The sequence below is a fragment of the Prunus mume genome, linkage group LG1 (genome assembly GCF_029339155.1).
Source record: "Prunus mume cultivar Tortuosa linkage group LG1, ASM2933915v1, whole genome shotgun sequence".
Lineage (NCBI taxonomy): Eukaryota > Viridiplantae > Streptophyta > Magnoliopsida > Rosales > Rosaceae > Prunus > Prunus mume.
In genome coordinates this window covers 3,854,593-3,879,776 of record NC_142698.1, presented here as the reverse complement: position 1 = coordinate 3,879,776, position 25,184 = coordinate 3,854,593, and the positions used below count along the sequence as shown (strand labels likewise).

General features: G+C 42.8%; 1 protein-coding gene across 3 annotated transcripts; it reads right to left on the bottom strand.

The window, feature by feature from the left end:
• Positions 1–19,948: 19,948 nt before the first annotated feature.
• LOC103330965 (uncharacterized) lies at positions 19,949–23,628 on the bottom strand. Of its 3 annotated transcripts, none has more exons than XM_008233580.3 (9): positions 23,451–23,628; positions 23,221–23,346; positions 22,258–22,338; positions 22,072–22,160; positions 21,897–21,971; positions 21,409–21,470; positions 21,236–21,295; positions 20,867–21,040; positions 19,949–20,326 (listed from the first exon to the last, which is right to left on the bottom strand). In XM_008233580.3, exons 2-9 carry the CDS (start codon positions 23,344–23,346, stop codon positions 20,241–20,243), a joined length of 753 nt encoding a protein of 250 aa, XP_008231802.2. In that variant the 5' UTR covers positions 23,451–23,628; the 3' UTR covers positions 19,949–20,240. The 3 variants fall into 3 exon arrangements, with proteins under 3 accessions (XP_008231802.2, XP_008231795.2, XP_008231808.2); XM_008233573.3 differs by having other exon boundaries at positions 23,221–23,351; positions 23,451–23,606; XM_008233586.3 differs by having other exon boundaries at positions 20,099–20,317; positions 23,221–23,351; positions 23,451–23,605.
• Between the last annotated feature and the right edge of the window lie 1,556 nt (positions 23,629–25,184).

Here is a 25,184-nt window from a genome sequence, read left to right as displayed (position 1 = left end):
ACTCATCGAAGTCCACAGAAGAATCCTTGATAGTTTACAGACTCTAGAAAACTGTAAAAACTCAAATATCCAAAAAATTAAGCATCGTAATTTATGATATCTACTTGATAAAATACAAATAATTTCATGTCAAATAAAGAAACAGAACAACTCATATTCCAGGTGGGGTAGAAAGTCTCTTACTATTATAGTCGCCTAATGCATAATGAGCCAAGAGACAAAGCAGATCAATGTATACAGCTTAATCAGTTCCTTGAAATTCTGTATAGGTGATGCATACAGGCGGCCCAGGGTGGTGCAAGTGGCGCCACCCGAAAAAATTCTCTATATCATATATATTAATATTGTAGGAATTGTATATATACTATAGCGTGCTAGACATTCGCAGAAAGGCGTCTCGATGGAGTTGGCTCCAGTGCTTCTTCATTTAACGAAGCTAACCACGTGGAGTCCTGAAAAAGAAAAAAAGCTAACCACAGGAGGAGTGCATATATCCCCCAAACACTTTCTACTTCTTACGTATCAATCGTTCTTAAAATATAAAATTTAAATAAAAAAAACTTCATGGCTTCTTCTTTCTCTTAAACTTTGATTTTTTTGGTAAGTAATCATCATCATTTATCAATCTCTCTTTGGTTCTTTTTCCAATCCTTTGACAATTTTTGTTATTCTTTCAATTTCAGAAATTTCAACACCAAAAAGAGAAAACCTTAATTCCTAAATTCATAAAGACCACTCAAAATCAAATAGTCAGATTCAAATTTCAGGAATTTGTGTGCAACTACTCTTTAATTTGTGATTGCCAAATTTTTTTCCTATTAAACACAGATTGCTTATTGGAAGCAGCAAGGGACCTTGTAGGGGCACAATGAGTTTATTTTTGTACCAAACATTTAATTTTATCAAATAGAAACATTTAAATTTTTATGAATTTGATTTCTAATTGTCATTACATATTTATTCATGGTGACTTTTAGTTATAAAAAAATTGTTTATGACATTAAGTTATGGCAAATTTTTATTTATTTTATTTTCATATTAGATGTAAAGCCCCAATTTAAGTTTTGCACAAGACCCTCAAAATCTCAGGGACGGCCCTGCATACAGGTAAACAGTCTCTCAGATCTAGAGGCCTTACCATGACTAAAATAAAAAATAAAATTAAGAGACTTGAGAAAGATCAATACAAACCAAAAGGGATGGATAATGAGTGGGAAGAGGCTTGAATCTACGAAGCCATAAATAAAAAACAGAAAACAAATTAGCCCTGTCTTCTAAATAAAACCCCTCAAAACTACACCTACAACACTGTTACCCTCTTTTCGGCCGGGGCGGACGACGGAAGGAACTTTTGGTCCTTCTTCTTTTGGATGCGGGGCGTGTCACCACCAAGCCCGAAATTGGGCTTGAATGGAATGAGAATAGATGGATGTGTTGCGCTTCTAACTTCTAAGCAAACGATTGATCGACCAAGCAAGGAACCTCTTCTTGGCCTAGATTCTTTCACTTTCTCGGGCTCGAGAATGGTTAGGTTTCGTACGGATGTTTTTGTGATTTTTATGGTTTATGTAAAAATAATGCAATTAAACTAAATATGCGTATAAACGTAAAGACAAGAATTGAAATGCAATAAAATAAATCAAAGCGATAAATAAAGCGAGAACGAAATAAAAGCAATAAGAACAATAAGAACGAAAAGGAAATAAACTTGAAATTAAATTTAATCGAAGTGCGATAACAATTAAATGTAAAGGAATTGAAATAAACTTGAATTGAAACGACAAGAAATATAAACTGAAACAAGAATTTAAAAGACAAGGAAAATATAAACTTACACTAGCAAAACGAAGAACTCACTACACTAGGTACTTAAAAAATAAAATCCTAAGTCTAGGAAAAGAAAAGTGCGAGACGAAAGATAGGTTTGTTTGTCTGATGTTGTGTGTCTGATGTCTTCATGGAGCAAGGTTTATATAGGGCACTCGTCAGCCCATGGGCTAGCCATTGAATGGCCAAATGTCAACTCTTCTTTAAAATCTTTCCTTTCGAAGCCCTCCTAAATCCGTGAGATTGCGTTGGTATTCTGACATGCTTGATTCTTCCTTGTTTTGGAACACTCGGAGTTACTATAAAAACTCCCTTGATTTCTTTCCTTGTGAGGCCCTCCGTCACGTGCACATTATCCCCCAAAAATCTAGAATAGGATGGGAAGGGCTTCAATTTTGAAAGCTGGTCGTGCCCAACAGTTTCCTTGGTTTACATATATTTGTATATGCATACAAATAATTATGTATATATATTTATATATATATACCAATATATGCATAATGGGAGAATGAATCAAGACAGCTTGGTTGAAATGCCTAGCCCATGCGGATGGGCTTATAAAGTGAAGCCATCCATTGTGATATACAATATTAATATATATATTAGGTCAATAAGTTGGCGGCCGAATTCATCCCTTTTATGCCCAGCCGCATATTCATCCGGCCGCACTAAATTGTGTCCAGCTGCCTATTCATCACACCCGGCCGCATATTCATCACGCCCGGCCGTAGTCTTCCAATCCTGCCCGGCTACGAACTCCTCCAATCCCGGCCGTGCCCAACAGAACAATCCATATGCACTAGCCCAGCCGCAATTCTTCTTCTCCGGTCACACCAAATCGTGCCCAGCTGCCTATTCATCACACCCGGCCGCATATTCATCACGCCCGGCCGCTATTTCCAACTCCATTCGAGCTGTCCGGCCGCATCTTGTATGCCCAACTTTTTCGGTCATGCCCAGCGAAAAACCTTGGCCACAACCTCAGTCTCAGCCCCTTTTCGAACAAAACCAGTGCGATCTTAGAGAGTGTTCAGCCCAACCGTATTCTCCTCGTGCCCATCCAATATCCCGTGCCCGGATTAGGTGGGTTTCTACCACCCCCAAACATTGCCCCCCGATTTGTTTAGCTTCGGAATTGGTGTAGAGGTAAGCAAATTGAAACCCAAAACTTTCTAATTTCTGAAATTTGAGATTTTTCTCTTTCTCTTGTTGAAAGGCCAATGAGCATGGGCAATGCTTAAGGATCCTATCCTCAATCTCGGAGCATGGTTGAGAAAACCAACCGGCCGACATTTCTTTCCACCAATAGATAAAGATGTTAGAGTCACCAAACCGAGGGTCTCTAATCGGAATACTGAAAGATTTCACCAAGTCTTGGTTGAAATCCATCAAGGTGGTGACTTCTTTTGCATCTTTAAATTCCACCCGCCAAGGGGAGAGCAGGTTGATGGAATCCATGGGTGGTATAGGGATGCTCTGTATAAAACCAAGCTGGTAGCCGGCGGCGGTGGGATAATAAAGCTCACCACCACAATGATAGTTGCTTCCTTTGTTCACCATTAGGCCATACGGAAGATCTCGGCTGATGAGGATGCTCTCCCACATATTATGTCTCTCATCTTTCGTCTCCGCCGTGGGATATGAGGAAAGATCCAGGGCTAGATAATCCGGGAAACGGTGATCAAGGCAAATGGAGAGATGCTCCCTAGTCCTCTCCTGGCACTCATAGAAAAAGCGGAAGCAATCCTCCACAAAATGCTTCCGCCGTGGGGCGTTGAGCAAAGGCGGACCCAAAAGTGCTTTATCGTTTGGGCAAACGGTGGTGGGACTTAACTCCGGAAAATATAACTGGAGCCATAATTGAAAAATCCATATAGGGCCAGAAGCATGATAATCCATGGGTTTAGTGGTTACCACACGGAGCCCTCTATAAAGATAGGCAAGAAAGATTGGGCCCATGGCCACTTGATGGCCATCCGCAAGTACCTCCGCCAAGGCTTGAAATTCCTTTGTGATCCCGCCGGATTTTGGGCATGCCAAGAACTTGCACAACCACATCACAAGGAAAGCCACATGCTCAGTGTAGGATACTCCGTTGATGGAAGGAGGGTCGGTGGGATCTCCGCCATGGCCAAGATATGTCTTCACCCAGCTCCCGGAGTTCTTGTTTGACTTGTGAAAATCTAAGCCCACTTTGCCATCCGAAGGTTGGCGGCCGAGAAATCCTCTCCATGAGGGCGAAGGCCGGCAATAGCGGCCAAGTCTAGCAAGTTGGGCGTCATCATCCCAAAACGGAGCCTCATGCAATTGGTGGAGGAAGACCAAAAGCATAGGGCCGCAATGATGAGAGATCGTCGCAAGGAAATGGGCTTCCCGCACATAGGAGCAATGTATCATAAATCCCAATTTTCTTCCAATGGCCCTTCAATTTTGGTTCCAATGCCTTGAACCAATGATACCAATCAAACTTGCCATCCGCCGAGCTTGAGTGGTCGGGCTTCCCGGTGGCGGATGATGCTTTCTTTGATGGGGCCTCTTTTGTTGCGGTGGGATCCGATTTGAGGGGGGTTCCCGTCGGCCAACCTTTAAATGGCTTGGTGCTCTCCCAAACGGATGCCCATGTGAAGTTTGAAAAATAAGTTGGGCCACTTCTTGGTTGCGTCACCCACACTTTGGCCACCTCCTCCGGATAGGCAGAGAAAAATGGGCCAAGAATATATTGGGCGGAGTTGGGAAAGGCATTGAGAAAATAAGCAAATACTTGCTTGCCCAAGTCTTTTTCCATGGCCACCTTCATATCTTCAAAAAATTGGCCACTATCACTTGGAATGGATTCCATCCTACAAACATGGTGTAAAATCGAATCAAAGAAAAATATAGTGAAGCAAACAAGATTCGAATCAAGAACACGAAGAACATCATGGCACTATTCACATATTCAAAGTTTCAAGTCTAAACTTTTGAAGGCTATAGATGCATCAAAATCATACCAAAATCAACCAAGAATTAGTATAACGTACCTAGAAACTTGCAAATTTCAAGTTTGATGTTGATTCGGGTGGATTTGGTGTGTGAAATGATGAATGTGAAGATGAAGAGGATATGGGTTTTGAGAAAACCTTCTAAAAGCCTATAGCTATGGTGGAAGTGCTTATGTGAAAATGAAAGGGACCTCTTGAATATTTGTAATATCTAGGGTTTTTAACGGATAGGAAGTTCAAAAGTCCCTCCAATTTAATTGGTGTCTTCCTAAATTCCTAAGGAACTTTTGGTCCTTCTTCTTTTGGATGCGGGGCGTGCCACCACCAAGCCCCGAAATTGGGCTTGAATGGAATGAGAATAGATGGATGTGTTGCGCTTCTAACTTCTGAGCAAACGATTGATCGACCAAGCAAGGAACCTCTTCTTGGCCTAGATTCTTTCACTTTCTCGGGCTCGAGAATGGTTAGGTTTCGTACGGATGTTTTTGTGATTTTTATGGTTTATGTAAAAATAATGCAATTAAACTAAATATGCGTATAAACGTAAAGACAAGAATTGAAACGCAATAAAATAAATCAAAGCGATAAATAAAGCGAGAACGAAATAAAAGCAATAAGAACAATAAGAACGAAAAGGAAATAAACTTGAAATTAAATTTAATCGAAGTGCGATAACAATTAAATGTAAAGGAATTGAAATAAACTTGAAGTGAAACGACAAGAAATATAAACCGAAACAAGAATTTAAACGACAAGGAAAATATAAACTTACACTAGCAAAACGAAGAACTCACTACACTAGGTACTTGAAAAATAAAATCCTAAGTCTAGGAAAAGAAAAGTGCGAGACGAAAGATAGGTTTGTTTGTCTGATGTTGTGTTTCAATTCTTGTCTTTACGTTTATACGCATATTTAGTTTAATTGCATTATTTTTACATAAACCATAAAAATCACAAAAACATCCGTATGAAACCTAACCATTCTCGAGCCCGAGAAAGTGAAAGAATCTAGGCCAAGAAGAGGTTCCTTGCTTGGTCGATCAATCGTTTGCTCAGAAGTTAGAAGCGCAACACATCCATCTATTCTCATTCCATTCAAGCCCAATTTCGGGGCTTGGTGGTGGCACGCCCCGCATCCAAAAGAAGAAGGACCAAAAGTTCCTTCCGTCGGCCGCCCGGCCGAAAAGAGGGTAACATAATTTGGCACGCCTGGGACCACTAGGTTTTGTATGGTCGTAAACACTAGGAGGAATCCTAGAAGAGATCAAGAATTTGAAGAGTCTAGACTTCGGTCGGAATCAGAGACAAGCATGGCTGGTTCACTCCCTTTGAATACTCAGCCACAAAATGTTCCGCCACTAAGAGCAAAATGGCCCCGGCCAAACACGGCCGTTGGCCACGATCACGTGGTGGTTGAGGATATTACGAAAGTCGCGGGACCAGATTGAGGCCGAATCCGGCCACTTCATTGGAACTCCAACAACTCATGCGTGTCATGGAGACAATGGCCCAAACGATGGCCACTCAAAGTGCTCAGATCAACGAGAGATTTGATCGATGGTTAGGCCAGCAAAATGGCCAAAATGGAAACCAAGGGGCGCCTATTGGAGCACCAGCGGTTGGGCCACAAGTGGAGGCCCAACCAAATGGTTTTGGAGTAAATCTGCCCTAACTTAATCCACCAGTGGGGGCAACCAAGCCCCTGAGTGGTTAATATTCGCCGATGGGCAACAACCCATATGCGGCGGTCAACCAATTTCAAGTGTTCCCGCCATATAATCAATTTCGCCCACAAGCTCACCAAGCGGCTGGGGCCAATTTCGCTGGGCCTCATATCAACCAATTCGGAGTTGGTGGTTGGAATAACCCCGCGGGAATGCTAACAACCCATTGCTAGGGAATCAAGCAATCGACCGAGGTGCGGTCGAACAAATGATTCAAGATATGGTGCCCCATGCTAGGAGGATTGGTAGGCCAGTCTACCGAAGGCCATATCCGGAGCATTTTGATCAAGAGGAATTTCCGAGGGGCTTCAAGGTTCGGATTTCGCACTATTTTGGAGATGGGCTTGATCGACCGTTGAGCACATTGGCCGATTCACGGCCCAATGCGCGGAGATTGGGCATCTCGAGGCCTTGAAACTAAGGCTATTTCCGAGTACCCTTACGGGGGCAGCTTTTTCATGGTATGTTAAGCTTCCACAAAATTCCGTCCCGAATTGGCAAGTTATGGAGCAAGTCTTCCACGAGCAATTTTATCGACCGGAGCCGGAAGTCTCAATGGCCGACTTGGCAAAGATAAGTCAGAAGCCAAGTGAGTCGGTCCAAGAATATTTGGGCGGTTTAGAGAAGCAAGGGCTAGGTGTACGGTCAATATGCCGGAGCACGAGTTTGCAAAATTGGCCCAAGGAGGATTGTTGCTTGACCTCCGAAAGAAATTCGAAGGAATTGAGTTCCGCGACATTTATGATCTCTTACTTCGGGTGGATCGATACGAAGCCCTTCTAAAGGAGGAGCAACAAAAGCGGCGGCACCCGGCCGACATTTTATAGGATTCAACCAAACCTTCCGGGTCTAGGACCACGGCGGTCCACGCTGTAGACATTGGAGATATAGACTCAGAAGAAAGAGGTGATGAAGTTTACTTAGAGGAGGAAGAACAGTCGGCCGAGGTAAACTTGGCCGAGATTGTGGCCAAAGGGCCATATGTGTGCAAGGCTTTGTCTAAAGCCTCTAAGGATCAAAGGCCGACCACGGCCCAAATGTCCAAGTTTAGTGGAACCTCCCAAAAGGCGGTCGTGACTAAGTCCTACACATTTGATATTTCTAAAGCCGAACAAATTTTCGACCAACTTTTGAAAGAAAAGATCATAAAATTATCTAATGATCATGATATTCCGTCGGCTAACGAACTTAGAAATAAAACTTATTGCAAGTTTCACAATGTGTGGTCTCATACGACTAACAATTGTTTGGTTTTTCGGAATGCCGTGCAGGATCTCATCGATCGGAAGATCTTGAAGTTTCCGGAGAAAGCTACAATGGGCGTCGACCAGAATCCTTTCCCAAATGCTCAAGTCAACATGGTGAATGCTAACTTCCAGAGGCTGCAGACCAACCTAGGCCTAGGTTGGACTTGGGTGGCTCAGCAAGGGCTGCGGCAGTAAAGAAGGGCAAGGAAAATTCCGGCGGATCCTAAGGTGAAGGGCAAGGCTAAAATGTACCCTGAGGTGGCCAAGGTTCCCGAGACAAAAGTTTTGACCAAGGAAGAACCTCCAAAGGCCATTGTGCTATGTAGTCGATGCCAATGTGAGGTGACTCTCGAAGTGGTTTCGCCAAAGCCCAAGGGGCCAACCAATGAACCCATTAAGGGGCTGATTAAGGAGCAAACCAAGGATCAAGTCCAAGTGGGCAGATCTAGGAGTTTTGAAAAGAAGATGATAACAAGTCCGGCCGAGAATTACGGCCCACATAGCCCAAGGGGCGAAATGGAAGTAAGGTCGAACAAACGGCCATTGCATGAGTACCAAGATAGGTATGAGAGGCCGAGATATCAGCCGAAGAGGAGAATACGGTCGGGTGACGCTCTCTAAGATCGCACTGGGTTTTGTTCGAAAAGGGCTGGAGGCGAGGTTGCGGCCTAAGGTTTTTTGGGCATGACCGAAAAAGTTGGGCATACAAGATGCGGCTGACAGCTCGAATGGAGTTGGAAATAGCGGCGGGCGTGATGAATATGCGGCGGGTGTGATGAATAGGCAGTGGGCACGATTTGGTGTGACCGGAGAAAAGAATTATGGCTGGGCTAGTGCATATGGATTGTTCTATTGGGCACGGCCAGGATTGGAGGAGTTCGTAGCCGGGCAGGATTGGAAGACTACGGCCGGGCGTGATGAATATGCGGCCGGGTGTGATGAATAGGCAGCTGGACACAATTTAGTGCGGCCGGATGAATATGCGGCTGGGCATAAAAGGGATGAATGCGGCCGCCAACTTATTGACCTAATATATATATATATATATTAATATTGTATATCACAATGGATGGCTTCACTTTATAAGCCCATCCGCATGGGCCAGGCATTTCAACCAAGCTGTCTTGATTCATTCTCCCATTATGTTACCCTCTTTTCTAACACTTGGTGGACGAGAAATGGGCCTTCCCAAGTTGGAGACCACTTGCCAAATTTTGGATCCTTTGATCCCACCGGAAGAATGGTCTTCCATACTAAATCTCCGACCCCAAAACTCTTGGCCTTGGTCTTCTTATCGTATGCTCGAGCCACGGCCTCTTTTTGGGACTTCAATCTATCTAAAGCGCCCAATCTGACCTCGTCAAGGTCATCTAACTCTTGTGCCATGGCTTGCCCGTATTCGTCCTCACTCCATTCGGCATGGCGAACCACTCTTAAGGACTTAACCGAAATCTCAAGTGGCAAGACGGCGTCATGGCCATAGGTGAGGGTGAATGGCGTTGTTTGCGTGGCAGACCTTTTCAAAGTTCTATACGCCCATAGAGAGTTGGAAAGAAGAGAGTGTCATTCCTTGGGATTTTTATCAATCATTTTTTCCAAAATCCCTTTTATCACCTTATTACTAGCCTCCGCTTGGCCATTTGATTGGGGATTGTATGGGGTGGATTGGACCATCCTAATTCCCCAATTTCTCGCGGCGGCTTGAACAGCCTCGCCCATGAACGCCGTTCCTCGGTCAGTCATGATGGACTCGGGCAAGCCAAATCGATGGATGATATTCTTCTCAATGAATTCTATCACCTCAACTTGAGTAACTTGCTTGAGTGGGACGGCCTCCACCCACTTTGTGAAAAAATCGGTGGCCACTAATATATACTTATGGCCCTTAGATGACTTTGGGTATATTTGGCCAATCACATCCATTGCCCAACCTTTGAAAGGCCAAGCCTTGACAATGGGATTCATTGGTCCGGCCGGGACATGTTGGATCGGCCCATGCCTTTGACAGTCTTTGCAACCCTTGGCATATTCAATGCAATCTTTGAGGATAGTCGGCCAATAATAACCGTGCCTTCTTAAAAGCCATCTCATCTTGATGCCAGCTTGATGAGCACCGCATATCCCCTCGTGGACCTCGGTCATTGCTACGAGTTGTTCCTTTTTGCCCAAATATTTCATGAGCAAGTCATCGGAACCTATGCGAAACAATACTTCATCCCTGATCACATAATATTGAGCCCTCCGCCGAATTTGTTGGCTATATGACCCATTTGGATTTTTCAAATACTGCATAATGTCGTGCCTCCAATCCTCCGGTGCTATGGTTAACACCATAACTTCTGCTGGAACCCCTCTTTCAAAGATGGAGGGGAGAGACCTCTTCTCAACTTTAAAAAGCTCCTCAGAGAGCCCTTCGGAGATCTCCACTCCGGATGCTAATTGGGCCATGGCGTTGGCCTGAGTGTTATATTCTCTCGGTAAGTGGGCGAGTCTCACATCATCGAAATCTTCCATCAATTGGCTGGCCAACGCATGATATCCAAGCAAAGCTTGGCTAGTCACCTTGTAGTCGCCAGACAATTGTTTTAAGACCAACATTGAGTCTCCCATGACCGCCACACTTTTTACCCCAAGCTCTTTCAAAATTTCCAACCCTATGATCAGGGCCTCGTATTCGGCCTGATTGTTGGTACAATCAAAGTCCAATTGAAAAGAATAACGAGTTCGGAATCCATTGGGCGTTTCAATGATGACACCTGCCCCGCCCATGTTAAATGTTCGAGACCCGTCAAAATAAAGGCGCCATGGAAATAAACTCAATGTGCCCACCTCGAGGAAATCCATCTCCTCCATTTCAACACAAGGGTGGGCCGCCAAGAAATCGGCCAAAGCTTGCCCCTTAACGGCCTGCTGGGGCACATATCGGAAAGTGAATTCCGCCAATGCCATTGTCCATTTTCCTATTCGCCCTCTAATGATTGGGCGAGTGAGCATATATTTGATCAAATCAGTCTTGGCGATTATATGCACCACGGAGGGCAACATGTAATGCCTTAACTTGGTCGCAGTAAAATACAGGGCCAAGCAAAGTTTCTCCACCGGAGAATATTTCCTCTCGGTGGCCGTTAGAATTCGGCTGAGGTAGTATACCGCTTGCTCTTTCTCATCATTGTCTTGGGCTAGTAAACTTCCGATATAGTTTTCCGTGGCCGAAATATATAGTTTCAAGGGTCGGCCATGCTTTGGTGGAATGAGCACCGGAGGCTTGGCCAAATATTCTTTAATGGCGTCAAATGCTCTTTGGTGAATCTCTTCCCACCGAAATTTCTCTTCATCTTTGAGCTTTAGCAAAGATGAGAAAGGCTCAACTTTCCCTGCAGAGTTGGCTATAAACCTTCGAAGGAAGTTAATTTGGCCCAATAAACTTTGCACTCCTTTCTTGTTTTTTGGAGGGGGCGCATCAATGATAGCCTTCGCCTTATTTTTATCAATCTCAATCCCCCTTTGGTGCACCAAGAATCCTAAGAAATTTCCGGCGGATACCCCAAAAGCACACTTTTTTGGGTTCATTTTCAATTGATGCCGCCGCATTCTTTCAAAGGCCGACCGGAGGTCATCCAAGTGGCCTAGTCTAGACTCCGATTTTATAACAACATCGTCGATGTAAACTTCTAAATTTCGACCGATCATGTCATGGAAAATAGCGTTCATTGCCCGCTGATATGTAGCCCCGGCATTTTTCAGGCCGAAGGGCATCACCACATACTCAAAAGTTCCAATGGATCCGGGGCACCTGAAGGCTGTCTTGTGGACATCCTCCTCGGCTATAAAAATTTGGTTATAGCCGGAGTGCCCATCCATGAATGATAAAATTTCATGCTTGGCCGCCCCATCGACTAAGAGGTCGGCCATGGGCATGGGATATTCATCTTTGGGAGTTGCAAGATTAAGATTGCGAAAATCAACACATATTCTTATTGCTCCCGTTTTTTTCTTTACAGGTACAATATTTGAAAGCCATTCTACATATCTAGCTGGCCTAATAAATTTGGCTTTTACAAGCCTTACAATTTCTTCCTTAACCTGTAATTCTACTTCTGCCGACATCCGGCGGGCGGCTGCTTGAAGGGCTTGAAATCTTCCACCATTGGTAAGCGATGCTCGACTAAGTCACGACTCAATCCGGGCATCTCGGTGTAATCCTGCAAGCGAAGCAATCCTTGAACTCTCTCAAAAGCTCTTCCATTTTGGCCCGAAGTTCTGGCTCCATTAGACCACTTATGTAGATCGGACGATGGTTGTCTTCCGTCCCCAAGTTGATTTCTAACAAAGGATCTTGGACTTCCGCCCTCGAATCATTCATCTCGCTTGGTGCCAATTCTACTTCTTCAAGCTCAAGTGCATCATCCTCCGGGCCTTCATGAAGAAATTCCACCAAGTTGGCGGTGGACCCATGCTCGGCCGCTCTTTCGGCCCAAAAACCATATAGCCGTCTCAAAGTGTCTTCCACCGCGGCCTTCTTCTCTTCCTCGATGTTTGTATCACTCATTGAGGGAGAAAAAATCAGCTATAGTGGGACGCTCTCCATCCGCTTGGGCATCATGTGCCCCCAAGTCTATCAACTTTTGGGCCGAGACTCCCGTAGGTCGGCCGTTCTTATCTGACCCCGTAAAATAAAGGGGCCCAATGTCATCTTCATAAAACTTTGCCTCTACCGCATTGGCGGAGGCCATGAAGGGCCGTACATCGGCCTGAACAATCTCTACACTTCCATCCTCGTGCCAAAATTGTAAAAATTGATGAAGTGAAGAGGGCACGCACATGCTTCCATGGATCCAATCTCGGCCCAACAAAGCATTGAAATGGGCCGTTGTCTCCACCACAAAGAAGGCAGTCATTCTAACTTTTTGCCCCACTCTAACTTGGAGTGGGAGAATCCCCTTTGAAGTCGTGGTGTCTCCCACGAACCCACTGACTGTTGTCTCGGTCGGGATTAACTCATCTGACCCTTTCTTTAATTTCCTCATGATTGAGGCTGGTAGGATGTTGACCGTAGCCCCCATATCCACAAGGACTTTACTCACCGGAACTCCATCGAAATGAGCTCCCACATACAAGGGCTTAAGGTGGGAGGACATTTTCTTGGTGGGCATGTCATAGCACACCTTCTCGGGCACTTTTTCCTCCTTTTCGGGCACCATGATGCAAGGTTGGGCATTCCCTTCCTTTGGAGTTTCTTGGGCCATCCCAATTTGTTTAGCCCCTTCCATTTGGACCATGGACTCAACCTCATCGAACACATCTCCGTCCATAAAATTAGGTTGATCCGGCCGAGCTTCGAAAAATAATGGGAGTGTAACAACCATGGCATTTACCTCATCAAAGTCTCCAAACTTTACTTTGACCTTGCCCGCTTTTAGCTCATTCTCAAACTTGGCCATCTCTTCATTCCGTTCTTTCTCTAAGTGTTCCATAGCTTCCTCCGACAGATCCTCTAAGTATTCGTCGTCCACATACTCCTCATCTTCCCCATATATCTCTTCGTCTTCGGCCGCCGAACCTTCGAGATTTTCCAATGGCTCCTTAGCTTCTTCCTCGGCCGTGTGCTCGGCCTCTTCTTCTACCACATTAATTTCAGCGTCGACCATAACTTGGTCTTCTTCCGCCCTAGGCTCGCTTACTATTTTATGGGGCACATCCCCAACTTCTTGGACCATGTTTTGGTCATTTTCTTCTTTACTCTCAACCTTGGTGGGTTGAGCCACTTTGGTCATGGCCGGGGCCTTGGCGACCAGAGGCTTGGCTTTTGGTGGAGCCTCCCTTGCCTTTTGAACCTTGAGAAGTTTATCTCCTCTCCTCTTAGTCGGTTCACTAGCTTCCACTTTAGAGTTATTTGCCTCGAAAGCCCCAGTCAAATGGGCCTCCAATTCCGAGATTGGCTCTTCTGGGGCCGTTACCACAACTCGCCATTCACCCATTCTCGACGTATTTTCATCTCCTCGGCCGCGGCTGCCTCCAAAGAAGCGACGGCATCGGCCTTGGCCAACTCCAACTCCTCCAATCGAAGTTTTTCGCGAAGCTCGACCAATCGGTCAAGTTGAGCTTGCCTTTTATCCGCCCAATCTAATTCTGCCTTGCAAGTGGTGGCATATTGCCTTTGAGCCCTTCTTGTTTGAGTCTTGCTCAAAGGTACAGGCGGGAGTTTTGGGCCCCTGCTTCTATACCATTGGCCCACCTTTGTGTTTGGCACCTTGAAAGTTGGGACACCACTACCGTCCGCGGGGCGGGGTCTTGATACATATGCCACATCTCGGACTTTTGCCTTCTCCCACCGAAATCCACATGCTTCGGTTTTGGCTTGAATCGGGCGAATCAATGTCTTCATATCTTAAAGGGGCATGTTGATTTCTCCTCTTCGGCTGATATCTCGGCCTCTCATACCTATCTTGGTACTCATGCAATGGCCGTTTGTTCGACCTTACTTCCATTTCGCCCCTTGGGCTATGTGGGCCGTAATTCTCGGCCGGACTTGTTATCATCTTCTTTTCAAAACTCCTAGATCTGCCCACTTGGACTTGATCCTTGGTTTGCTCCTTAATCAGCCCCTTAATGGGTTCATTGGTTGGCCCCTTGGGCTTTGGCGAAACCACTTCGAGAGTCACCTCACATTGGCATCGACTACATAGCACAATGGCCTTTGGAGGTTCTTCCTTGGTCAAAACTTTTGTCTCGGGAACCTTGGCCACCTCAGGGTACATTTTAGCCTTGCCCTTCACCTTAGGATCCGCCGGAATTTTCCTTGCCCTTCTTTCTGCCGCAGCCCTTGCTGAGCCACCCAAGTCCAACCTAGGCCTAGGTTGGTCTGGCCTCTGGGAAGTTAGCATTCACCATGTTGACTTGAGCATTTGGGAAAGGATTCTGGTCGACGCCCATTGTAGCTTTCTCCGGAAACTTCAAGATCTTCCGATCGATGAGATCCTGCACGGCATTCCGAAAAACCAAACAATTGTTAGTCGTATGAGACCACACATTGTGAAACTTGCAATAAGTTTTATTTCTAAGTTCGTTAGCCGACGGAATATCATGATCATTAGATAATTTTATGATCTTTTCTTTCAAAAGTTGGTCGAAAATTTGTTCGGCTTTAGAAATATCAAATGTGTAGGACTTAGTCACGACCGCCTTTTGGGAGGTTCCACTAAACTTGGACATTTGGGCCGTGGTCGGCCTTTGATCCTTAGAGGCTTTAGACAAAGCCTTGCACACATATGGCCCTTTGGCCACAATCTCGCCAAGTTTACCTCGGCCGACTGTTCTTCCTCCTCTAAGTAAACTTCATCACCTCTTTCTTCTGAGTCTACATCTCCAATGTCTACAGCGTGGACCGCCGTGGTCCTAGACCCGGAAGGTTTGGTTGAATCCCTATAAAATGTCGGCCGGGGTGCCGGCCGCCCTTTTGTTGGTCCTCCTTTAGAAGGGCTTCGTATCGATCCACCCGAAGTAAGAGATCATAAATGTCGCGGAACTCAATTCCTTCGAATTTCTTTCGGAGGTCAAGCAACAATCCTCCTTGGGCCAATTTTGCAAACTCGTGCTCCGGCATATTGACCGTACACCTAGCCCTTGCTTCTCTAAACCGCCCCAAATATTCTTGGACCGACTCACTTGGCTTCTGACTTATCTTTGCCAAGTCGGCCATTGAGACTTCCGGCTCCGGTCGATAAAATTGCTCGTGGAAGACTTGCTCCATAACTTGCCAATTCGGGACGGAATTTTGTGGAAGCTTAACATACCATGAAAAAGCTGCCCCCGTAAGGGTACTCGGAAATAGCCTTAGTTTCAAGGCCTCGCGATGCCCAATCTCCGCGCATTTGGCCGTGAATCGGCCAATGTGCTCAACGGTCGACTGAAGCCCATCTCCGGAAATAGTGCGAAATCCGAACCTTGAAGCCCCTCGAAATTCCTCTTGATCAAAATGCTCCGGATATGGCCTTCGGTAGACTGGCCTACCAATCCTCCTAGCATGGGGCACCATATCTTGAATCATTTGTTCGACCGCACCTCGGTCGATTGCTTGATTCCCTAGCAATGGGTTGTTAGCATTCCCGCCGGGGTTATTCCAACCACCAACTCCGAATTGGTTGATATGAGGCCCAGCGAAATTGGCCCCAGCCGCTTGGTGAGCTTGTGGGCGGAATTGATTATATGGCGGGAACACTTGAAATTGGTTGACCGCCGCATATGGGTTGTTGCCCATCGGCGGAATATTAACCACTGGGGCTTGGTTGCCCCCACCGTGGATTAAGTTGGGGCAGATTTACTCCAAAACCATTTGGTTGGGCCTCCACTTGTGGCCCAACCGCTGGTGCTCCAATAGGCGCCCCTTGGTTTCCATTTTGGCCATTTTGCTGGCCTAACCATCGATCAAATCTCTCGTTGATCTGAGCACTTTGAGTGGCCATCGTTTGGGCCATTGTCTCCATGACACGCATGAGTTGTTGGAGTTCCAATGAAGTGGCCGGATTCGGCCTCAATATTGGTCCCCCGGCGACTTCCGTAATATCCTCAACCACCACGTGATCGTGGCCAACGGCCGTGTTTCGGCCGGGGCCGTTTGCTCTTGAGTGGCCGGAACATTTTGTGGCTGAGTATTCAAAGGGAGTGAACCAGCCATGCTTGTCTCTGATTCCGACCGAAGTCTAGACTCTTCAAATTCTTGATCTCTTCTAGGATTCCTCCTAGTGTTTACGACCATACAAAACCTAGTGGTCCCACCTGGGCGTGCCAAATTATGTTACCCTCTTTTCGGCCGCGGCCGACGGAAGGAACTTTTGGTCCTTCTTCTTTTGGATGCGGGGCGTGCCACCACCAAGCCCCGAAATTGGGCTTGAATGGAATGAGAATAGATGGATGTGTTGCGCTTCTAACTTCTGAGCAAACGATTGATCGACCAAGCAAGGAACCTCTTCTTGGCCTAGATTCTTTCACTTTCTCGGGCTCGAGAATGGTTAGGTTTCGTACGGATGTTTTTGTGATTTTTATGGTTTATGTAAAAATAATGCAATTAAACTAAATATGCGTATAAACGTAAAGACAAGAATTGAAACGCAATAAAATAAATCAAAGCGATAAATAAAGCGAGAACGAAATAAAAGCAATAAGAACAATAAGAACGAAAAGGAAATAAACTTGAAATTAAATTTAATCGAAGTGCAATAACAATTAAATGTAAAGGAATTGAAATAAACTTGAATTGAAACGACAAGAAATATAAACTGAAACAAGAATTTAAACGACAAGGAAAATATAAACTTACACTAGCAAAACGAAGAACTCACTACACTAGGTACTTGAAAAATAAAATCCTAAGTCTAGGAAAAGAAAAGTGCGAGACGAAAGATAGGTTTGTTTGTCTGATGTTGTGTGTCTGATGTCTTCATGGAGCAAGGTTTATATAGGGCACTCGTCAGCCCATGGGCTAGCCATTGAATGGCCAAATGTCAACTCTTCTTTAAAATCTTTCCTTTCGAAGCCCTCCTAAATCCGTGAGATTGCGTTGATATTCTGACATGCTTGATTCTTCCTTGTTTTGGAACACTCGGAGTTACTATAAAAACTCCCTTGATTTCTTTCCTTGTGAGGCCCTCCGTCACGTGCACATTATCCTCCGAAAATCTAGAATAGGATGGGAAGGGCTTCAATTTTGAAAGCTGGTCGTGCCCAACAGTTTCCTTGGTTTACATATATTTGTATATGCATACAAATAATTATGTATATATATTTATATATATATACCAATATATGCATAATGGGAGAATGAATCAAGACAGCTTGGTTGAAATGCCTAGCCCATGCGGATGGGCTTATAAAGTGAAGCCATCCATTGTGATATACAATATTAATATATATATATATTAGGTCAATAAGTTGGCGGCCGCATTCATCCCTTTTATGCCCAACCGCATATTCATCCGGCCGCACTAAATTGTGTCCAGCTGCCTATTCATCACACCCGGCCGCATATTCATCACGCCCGGCCGTAGTCTTCCAATCCTGCCCGGCTACGAACTCCTCCAATCCTGGCCGTGCCCAACATGTAACAATCCATATGCACTAGCCCAGCCGCAATTCTTCTTCTCCGGTCACACCAAATCGTGCCCAGCTGCCTATTCATCACACCCGGCCGCATATTCATCACGCCCGGCCGCTATTTCCAACTCCATTCGAGCTGTCCGGCCGCATCTTGTATGCCCAACTTTTTCGGGTCATGCCCAGCGAAAAAACCTTGGCCGCAACCTCGCCTCCAGCCCCTTTTCGAACAAAACCCAGCTGCGATCTTAGAGAGCTGTTCAGCCCGACCGTATTCTCCTCGTGCCCATCCAATATCCCGTGCCCGGATTAGGTGGGTTTCTACCACCCCCAAACAAACACCAAATTGTTCACATACCCGCACACCCAATACCCTTTTCCCAAAAAGGAAAGCGATAGGTCCAGATTGGTAGCCACTCATGACAGTTTTCATGGTAGAAATATTTCTGAAGGGGAGAGGAGCGATGCTTCGTATAGAAATGGAAACAAGGAAATGAGCGGTAGATGGAAAGATAGATGAGAAAAGAGGGATGTTGTTCATGGAGAATGAAAAGTCCACTGGAATGGTAAGGTGGGATGGGTAAATCTGATTGCTTTCAGTTTTTTAATATAATTTTTGGGTAAAAATTTCTACTTTCAAGGGACAACAGTTAATGCGGGAAAAAATGGCGCCCTGCACGGGAATGAAAAATTTCTTGAAAATGTTTTGGAGGAGAGAGGAGAGAGAACAAGTTGAGGGTTTGATTCTAGTACAACTATTTCACTTACAATTGCTTTTTGCAAAACCATTGGATTAAATCCAACGGTGTTCTTATATAAGGTTATCACATAAGTGTTCTCACTAGATAACCGCCCTTTAATTTATTACATATTACAAAACTGTCATCAATCTCTTAAAACAAACTCAACCCCAAAACTTCATAAAAACCAAAAACACTCAATAGAACGTCAAAGTAATTTAATAATCAAAATTAAATTCAATCGAACTAGTTGTCATTATACATAAAATAACTTTTCCACTATTTGGTTTCCAAGTGATAAGAGAACAAAAAATATATCCCTAACAAGATTTCTGATGAAACTCTTTCTTCTAAGATCACAACACATGCGACACTTATGACAAGTTTAGAACATACTAATTTCCAAATTTCCAAAAATAAAGTATATGAGTCATAAAAATTTGTGTAACTTATCACATCACGTGAATCAGTACGTCAAAATGCAAAGGATGCATGAAGACAAATTTGTCATTTATGGAGTAAAAGAAATTGTCACGAATTCGAAGTGAAGGTACACATATACCAAGTCTTTATGATCTCTTAACATGCAGTCCGTATCGAGTAAGAACTATTATTCACTGAGTTAATGACTAATGTCAAAACATAAACGTTCACTCTAGATTTGCTGTGCAAATTCAACAAAATTTGGTGGCAAATTTTTATGAGAATAAGAGAGTGAACGCAAGTAGTACTGTACTACCACAATCTTCTTCTTCATGTTGGCCCTTCACGCTTCTGATAAACCTTCGTTTTATCTATAGAACACAAAACTTATTATGTAATTAGAGAAGGAGATCAACTAAAGCTTTTTTGTGCATAGGAACTCAGTTTTCAAGTCAATTTTATAGTTGAAGCAGAGAGTTTTAGAAAAGGGTGGTTTTCGAAAATAAGAGGCCCAAATTTGCGTTTGGTATGTGGTTTTGGAAGTGATCATTTCTAAGAATTTTCGAAATATGCCGTTTCGAAAGTGATCCTTGGACCAAAAAAACAAAAAAAAAGTGATCCTTTCTAAGGATTTTCATAATGGTGGTTTTCGAACACAAGCCTCACTTTGATCTCCAATCCATGACTACAACAATTTAGGGTTTAAACAAAGGCTTGAGATAGTTGAATTGACCTCAGATTCATGGCTGGGTATCAAAGCTGAAACCTCCAGCTTGTGGTAATGAATCAATAAGCTCCCAGCATACATGCATCATATGTTTCACATACCAAAAAAAAATATGATGATGCCTTGTTGGAATTAGTTTGAAACAAATACAAGATTGTGATGCTCTGTTAGAGTTAGCATGCAATATTCATTTAAGAATAAAAGAATGTACTGCTCTATTATTTCTATGAAAAATGAAAAAGCATTTTACAACTTTTGTAAGGTGTATAAAAAACCTTAATCAGCAAAAACTACCAAAGTGTTCCTACCTCACGACCTACAAAACAAAATTTCAAGCATCACGGTTGCAACACTTATAAAGCTTCAAAGGAAAGACAGTGCCCATAGATATATCAGCAAACTTCACGACGACATAAGCAGAGCAGGCATCCCATATATCATTCTTTTTTTCAAGTCCACACACATATCTTGTAAACATCTGCTCAAGCAGCGGGTGCTTGTCCTTCAAATCTGGTATTACGACCACGACCACGGCCTCTTCCTCTGCCTCGACCGCGCCCTGCGAGACCTTCAAAGGACATCTACTATCAGATAATTGATTGAACAACTTAACAGGAATTCCAACAGTCCACAGATGAGTAGCAAAGAATACAGCTGAAAATAATAGCTAAGAATAATGACGGTGCAAAAGTTTCCACTTTCTATACTTTTTGCCGGGGAGAAATTCTGTTCAAGGATATTAACAATAATAAAAGCATGTTGGCCAGGAAAGAGAGAAAGAAATGAAAAAACTAAAAAATTAACTTGACAGATCGAAAAATATAATGTCCTTATAACTGGGCAAAACAAAAACCAAAAAGAAAAAAGCTATAAATTATATCGATAAACTACATTATTAGTTACATGGAGAAAAATATACAGCCACTAACAGATTTACCTGCAACGATTTTCACTTATTTCGACCAAAAAAATAAAAGATTTCCATTTACTACTGCAAGCCAAAGAATTAAGTGCACTTGCAGTGAGTCCAAAAATAAAGTGCAATTGCAGTAGAGGAAATAAAATGCACATAACAATAGAGCATAGAAATCACTACTCAAGAACTTACCGCGACCTTGGGCAGGTGCACCTTCAACATAGTCATAGTATCCACCCGACTGACCATAACCTCTTCCTCGTCCCCTAAAAGAACCACCTCTTCCACGGCCTCTACCTCTGCCACCATAACCACGCCCACCATCCCAACCATCTCCATTATAATCCCCAACTCCATTGTAGTTTCCTGCACTCACAGTACCATGAACCAAAGAAAAACCCCATGAGCAACTTAAGCCACTTGTAACGAAGGACATCAGGAAATCATCACGGGTAATGAGATGTCATTTATTTAAAAGGGGGAATTTCCAACTCCATTTCAGAGCTTATGAAGACACTCATGACAAAAATAGATAAATAATTTTAGAGCAGAGAGCAATACCTCTATCCCTAGCTCGTCCTCGGCCACCACGAATCCTGCCTCGGAATCTAGGCGAACCCTCTGATTTTCATGAAATCAAATCATTATATGGAAGACACATCATGAACCAATATATTGAAGTTGTTATATCACAGAAGTAACTTCACAGACATAAACAATAACACATCTATCACCTCCATTATCCTCAAAATCATTCAATGGCTTCACTTGGTCAGCCGGAAGAGGGGGTTGGTATCTGTATTCCATTTCCAGTAAATAAAAGAAAATTAGGGATGATCTAAAAACCATATAGGGATTCAAGATATAGCTTAATCACACAGAATTAAAAAAAAAAAATCCAATGTATTTTTGTCCTGGATCCAGACACAATCTATCAAACCACATACTTACACAAACACCATGAATTTTATCACATAAAAACACAATGTTTGTGCATCTCCAGGCTCTAGCTGGCTTGATATAATTGGAATTCTAGGCACCAATCACCAGTAATATTATTCCTCAGGATACATTGGACCTTACGTATGATTCAAGTGACATAATAAAAGTTACCAAATTTAAAAAAGTAAGAAACCAGATCACTTATGACCAGAATGGGACACTCACGATACAACATAAATACACCATCCATAGCATCCAAACAGAAATCTAAATGACTTACCCTGTAGAGGATGTATGAAGCTCCGTCTTCGACAAAGTAATAGTGATCATTGAAACATGCCGAGTACTCTCTACACTGCAGCAGAAGACACAACCACTCAAATCAATATCAAGCGGGGGAAAAAAATTCACATCAGCATACACTTAGAAACATAGAAGAGTATATGGTTTCATACCGATCCAGGCCTTCTTCCAGGGGCTCATACACGTCAGTAATATCAGTTGATCCAATAGAAGTATTCTGATGGAGACCAACAATCCTTCTCTGGAAGAAGAAGAGCTTTATCAGCAAATAAGTATAGACACAAATGCTCATGCACACATGAAGCACATGTATGTGCCACATGGAAAAAATTTCTCACCTTTATTAGTTCAGCAATCATCACAGTTTTATTGATAGCTCTGCCCATTGCCTTGAGAATAATTTCATCAGACCCTTTCTCCTACAGAAGATACAAGTATTTTAAGGTAGAGCTGAAAAAAGGGATTAATGTGGAAAAATACGAACCAAAGACAGACGCAATGGGAGGCAGTTGAAGTTGCAACTTCTACCTCAATTGTGAAACCCCAAAGCAAAAAAGTAACTAATATGTATATAGAACTACTGCAAATTAAACTAAGAGAACAAAAACTAAAGTGCCTTAAGAGAAACAGCAGTTTAAGACTTCTTGTGTATGATGGGATCTAAGCTTCAGTGACAATACTTGGACGAGAAGTGAGGGAAGAGTATGTTCGCAACCAAATAAAAACTTAACCAATCTACGCCCACAAATGTGTAGGATTAAAGTTAAACATGGATATCGGAAACAAGTGGTAGTTTTTAGGCAAATTGAGGTTAGAACTTGTCAGACATAATACAAACCCCGTTGTCATGTTTGCTGGATATAAATCATAAATGTTAGCATCAATTTTAATGTTTCCACCCACAAAATAGTTCATATTCATTTCATCCTTCTTTGTTAGACTTCCAGTCCCCAAAGATCGTTTAAATGTCATCTTGACACTCCATTTCCCGTAACCCAAAAAACGCAAGACTTTTTTTTTCTCTCTCTCTCTCTCTCTCTTTTTTTTTTTGGTTGTTGTTGGTACAATTCAAAACCATGAGAGACCCGCAGAACTAAAAGAAATAAACAATTTGGAAAGTTCACGCAGAAAAAAGAATTACATACTCCAACATAATAGTCATTTTCATTCGAGGGTAGAGGTTTTTTTTTTCTACAAACACACAAAGTGTTGTGCAATATGAACAAAACAAATGAGGAAACAAAAATAATAAAAAGGGCATGTTTGTGGTTGGCATAGCAGTGAGGAAAAAGAGGAGGAACCTGAAGGAGAGTGGTGGCGTAAGTAATATAGTTCCTCATTCTGCCTTGAGCGGTTATGCGAATCTCATTCTCGTTTATAGGCGCAGCCTCGGCCTTGGGCTTCTCCACCCTCTGGAACTTATCCATCTGCTCTGCGCACCCAAACAACCAAACAACAAACAAACCCTAATGAAACGGCATGAGCAAGAGAAATACAGTGAGAGAAGATATGAATTAGGGGTAGGTGTTACCGTTTTACAGAAGAGCGCTGGGAGGGAAGAATCTGCAACAAGCTGTGGCTCGGCAAAGCAAAAGCAACCACTGCGTTTTGTGTGTGGTTTAGGTTTTTTTTTTGTTTTTTGTTTTTTTGGGGTTCTCTGCGTTTGGGGTTTGTATGTTCGGCTTTCGAAAGCCTTGTGCTCCAGATTTGAAATTACGTTCCAAAAGCCTCGGTTTTTTTTTTTTTTTTTTTGCGGTTTTGGATTGACCTTTTATATAATTGTTTTTTTTTTAAATGAGGGATTTTTTATATAATTTTTTTATTTTTTATGAGGGACTTTTTATATAATAAAAGCCTAATTTTAAATCAGATAACTAATGGATCAGATGATTTCTCACAGAGAGAGAGAGAGAGAGAGAGAGAGAAGGCTTTTCCGGTCGCACTCTTATCGCCACCAAGACCGCTAATTCCTATTTTAGACCAAGTCCAACGATCACAATTTGGAGCTCCCAAATGGCAAGCAGATGTTCTTACTTCTTTCAGAAATAAAAACTAGACTCTCTTGCCAACCAAGGACGGACCTGAGATTTTAAAATGAGTTGGGCTAAATTTTAGATCCAGCTAAATTTTATAGGGAGACTTATGGAATTAATCATAATATTATATAAATTTAATTTAAGGACATATCATTTTTATTTTATTTATTTAAAAGTCCAATTTTACACAAACAATGTCAGCAACAATGGATTATATATGCTTAAAATTAACATTAGTTGACAACTCACAACTCATATTGCAACTTATTTAGTATATGTGTTTTATACTAACAATAACAAAAGAAAAATACTCGACTGGGCTATAGCCCAGTTTGTACACAACGCAGGTCCGTCCCTGTTGCCAACCTAGCTTAGTGAAAAAATGTCTTATATTCGAATACTCATGTGAGTGTAACAAACTCCTCTTCTTTTATTAATTTTTTTTATTTACAAAAACTAGATACTTGGCACGTGCGAAGATAAAAAGAAAAAAGTAGTGGACTGGGTTGTTAACTGTTAATTAGTTTTAAGTTAATTTATTTAAAAAGTTTGTATTTTACCCTTAAAATATTTTACCCTTAAAATAGTACATTGTGGTTGTTTGGCAAATTAGTTACCCAACGGTACTTTGAGGGTTATTGAATCCCTTACATTATAGGCCCCGTTTGGTTCATATGAAAGGAGGCTTGGGGATAAGAAATCAATTACTTTTCTTTATTTGGTAGTCCAGACATAGAAAATCGTTGTTTTACACATGGAAAAGTAGGGGGGCGGGGGGAAGTGAAGCCCTCCTTCCCACTTGGGTTTTGTTTTCCTCTTCAAAGGAAAGTTTGGGAAAATGAGCCAATATTAAGTACACATTTTTCATGACTATATTGTCCCCTAGAATTAGGGCTGGCAATGGGTCTTGTCGTGTCAGGATAATAAACGTGTCAAGAATGCTCAATCTGAACCTAACTCATTTAATAAACGTGTCGTGTCGGGTTCGGGTCGTCTTTTATCGTGCGGGTTTCGAGTCGTGTAACGGGTTCATAAATAATAACATGCATGTTATGAAACTCACAATTGAAAAAATTTAAATTAAAAAAAACAGAGACAGTAGAGAAAATATAAGGAAAAGAAAGAAAAAAAAAGATAGAGAGAGGAGAGAAGAGAGAAGGAAAAAAAAGGAAAAAAAATAGAGAGAGAGAGAGAGAGAGAAGATTGAAGGAAAGAAAGAAAGAAAAATG